Below are 2,958 nucleotides of genomic sequence, written 5' to 3' on the forward strand. Positions count from 1 at the left end.
AACAGCAGCAAAAGCAACAACAGCAGCAGCAGCAACAGCAGCAGCAGCAGCAGCAACAGCAGCAAGAGCTGCAGCAGAACGCCACGGCGATCCCTCAGCTGCAGCAGACATCAGATCAGCTATGCGAAGAAAGGCAGCAGCAGCAGCTCCAAAGAGGCAGCAGCAGCAGCAGCAGCGGCAGCAGCAGCAGCAAAGACTGCAGCAGCAGCAGCAGCAGCAGCAGCAGCAGCACAAGCGTGGACCGAAAGGGAGAGCTAACGGCAACAACACGAACAGCAGCAACAGCAGCAGAAGAACCAGCAGCAGCAGCAGCAGCAGCAGCAGAACCGACAGCAGCAGCAGCAGCAGCAGCAGCAGCAGGCGAAGCAGTTTTCTAGATGAACAACCACAAGTCAACAGCAAATGCAGCAGCAGCAGCAGCAGCAGCAGCAGCAGCAGCAGCAGCAGCAGCAGCAGCAGCAGCAGCATCTCTAACATAGAGCTGCAGCGCTTGGAGCGGTCCTGTCGTATGCTGCGGCGAACAGCAGCAAAGGACCGCAGCAGCAGCAGCAGCAGCAGCAGCAGCAGCAGCAGCAATGAGAGCAACTGCAGCAGCAACGGAGAGACTGGCGTTGACGGGCTGCCTGTAAGCTCGTCTGCTGCTGCTGCTGCTGCTGCTGCAGCACCTGCTGCTGCTACTGCTGCTGCTGCATCTACTGCAGCACACGTAGCTCGCATAGGTGCTCCTGCTGCACCTGCTGCTGCTGCTGCTGCTGCACCTGCTGCTGCTGTAGCAGCAAAATGTTTGGGGGCCGAGACACTCCCTCCTAAACTCCCTGCCGCTGCAGCAGCAGCGGGAGCTGCTGCTGCAGTTCCTGCAGCAGCACCTGCAGCAGCTCCTGCTGCAGCTCCTGCTGCAGCTCCTGCTGCTGCGCCTGCTGCTGCTCCTGCAGCAGCACCTGCTGCTGCTCCTGCTGCAGCTCCTGCTGCAGCTCCTGCTGCTGCACCTGCTGCAGCTCCTGCTGCAGCTCCTGCTGCTGCTGCACCTCTTCCTACTGCTGCAGCTCCTGCTGCTGCAGCTTCTGGTGCTGCAGCTCCTGCTGCTGCAGCTCCTGCTGCTGCAGCTCCTGCTGCTGCAGCTCCTGCTGCTGCAGCTTCTGCTGCAACAGCTGGTGCAGCAGGAGGTGCAGCAGCAGCGCCAGCAGCAACTGGTGCTGCTCTAGCTCCAGCTGCTACAGCTCCTGCTGCTGCACCTCCTGCTGCTGCAACTCCTGCTGCTGCAGCTCCCGCTGCTGCAGCTCCTGCTGCAGCGCCTCCTGCTGCTTCTGCTGCTACAGCAGCTTCTGCTGTTCCCGATGCTGCAGCTTCTGTCGCTGCAGCAGCACCGCCTGCTGCCTCCCACAGCAACAGCAACAACACCAACAGCAACAGCAGCAGCAACAACAGCAGCAGCAGCAGCAGCGGCAGCAACGAAGGGGAGGGGAGCTCATCTAGCAGCGCGTTTGTAGCGCCACAGCAGCAGCAGCAACAGCAGCAGCAGTCACAGCAGCAGCTGCAGCAGCAACAGCATCAACAGCAGCAGCAGGTGCAGCAGCACCAACATCAGCCTCAGCACCAGGAGCTGCAGCAGCAGCAGCAGCAGCAGCAGCAGCAGGTGCTGAGCCCTCCAGAGGAGGTGAAGGATGAACAGCAGCAAGACAAACAGCAGCAGCAGCTACTGCCCGAGCAGCAGCAACAGCAGCAGCAGCAACAACAGCAGCAGCAACAGCAGCAGCAACAGCAGCAGCAACAGCAGCAACAGCAGCAGCAACAGCAGCAGCAACGGCTTCCTCCGAAGCTGCACAGTGAAGAACAGCGAGCTGATGAGAAGAGGCAGCAGCAGCAGCAGCAGCAACAGCAAAAGCAGCAGCAGCAGCAACAGCATCAACAACAGCAGCAGCAGCAGCAGCAGCAGAAGCAGCAACATCAACAGCAGCAGCAGCAGCAGCAGCAAGGACAAAACCCGCTGCTAGCAAGTGCGCGTAGTGCTGCGCTGCTGCTGCTGCTGCAGCAGCAGCAGCAACGGCACCTTCAAGCAGCAGCAGCGCAGCAGCTGCAGCAAGACATCTCGCCGCAGCTGCAGCAGGAGGCGCTGCGTTTGTTGCTGCTGCAGCAGGGGCAGCAGCAGCAACAGCAGCAGCAGCAGCAGCAGCAGCAGCAGAATCCATATCAGCAGTCGCTGCAGCAGCTGCTGCAGACCCCAATGCTGATGCGGCAGCAGCTGCTGCAGCAGCTTCTGCTGCAGATGCAGCCGCCAGAAGCGCAGCAGCAGCAGCCGCAGCAGCAGCAGCAGCAGCAGCAGCAGCAGCAGCGGGTTATGCCTTCGTCGGCAGCAGCTACTCCAGCAGCTGCAGCAGCAGCAGCTGCTGCTGCATTGAAGAGCAGTGCTGCTGCATCCTTCGCAGCAAGAGCAGCAAATGCAGCAGCAGCAGCAGCGGCAGCTGGTAGACGCGCTGCTGCTACTGAAGCAAGTGTAGGGATAAAGGCTGCTGCTGCTGCTGCTGCAGTCCAACAGCAGCAGCAGCAGCAGCAGCAGCAGCAGCAGCAGCAACGACAGCAGCAGCAGCAGCAGAAACCCAACGCTGGCGTTCCTGCTGCTCCTCCCATTACAATTGTCCTAAGCGACGATGACTCCAGCAGCAGCAGCAGCAGCAGCAGCAGCAGCAGCAGCAGCAGTAGCAGCAGCAGCAGCAGCAGCAGCAGCTGAAGAGGATGCAGCAGCAGATGGCTTCGAGGGCCGCTGCAAGAGGAAGCAGCAGCCCACTCCTGCTGCTGCTGCTGCTGCTGCTGCTGCTGCTGCTGCTGCTGCTGCTCGGTACCGCCGCATTGCTGCTGTTGCTTCGGCAGCAAGAGCCCTTCCAGGGCAGAAAGCAGCAGCAGCAAGAGCTGCGTCGCCTATTCATGCTGCAGCAGCAGCAGCAGCTGCTGCTGCTGCTGCTG

General features: G+C 61.3%; 1 protein-coding gene across 1 annotated transcript; it reads left to right on the forward strand.

Moving 5' to 3' along the window:
• Positions 1-121: 121 nt before the first annotated feature.
• EMH_0025560 (uncharacterized protein) lies at positions 122-2,725 on the forward strand (the record flags this gene model as incomplete). Its single annotated transcript, XM_013502462.1, has 1 exon — positions 122-2,725. The coding sequence occupies one exon, from the start codon at positions 122-124 to the stop codon at positions 2,723-2,725; it is 2,604 nt and encodes an 867-aa protein (XP_013357916.1).
• Between the last annotated feature and the right edge of the window lie 233 nt (positions 2,726-2,958).

This window comes from Eimeria mitis, genomic scaffold (genome assembly GCF_000499745.2).
Source record: "Eimeria mitis Houghton genomic scaffold, Emh_scaff930, whole genome shotgun sequence".
In the NCBI taxonomy this organism is placed as follows: Eukaryota; Apicomplexa; class Conoidasida; order Eucoccidiorida; family Eimeriidae; genus Eimeria; species Eimeria mitis.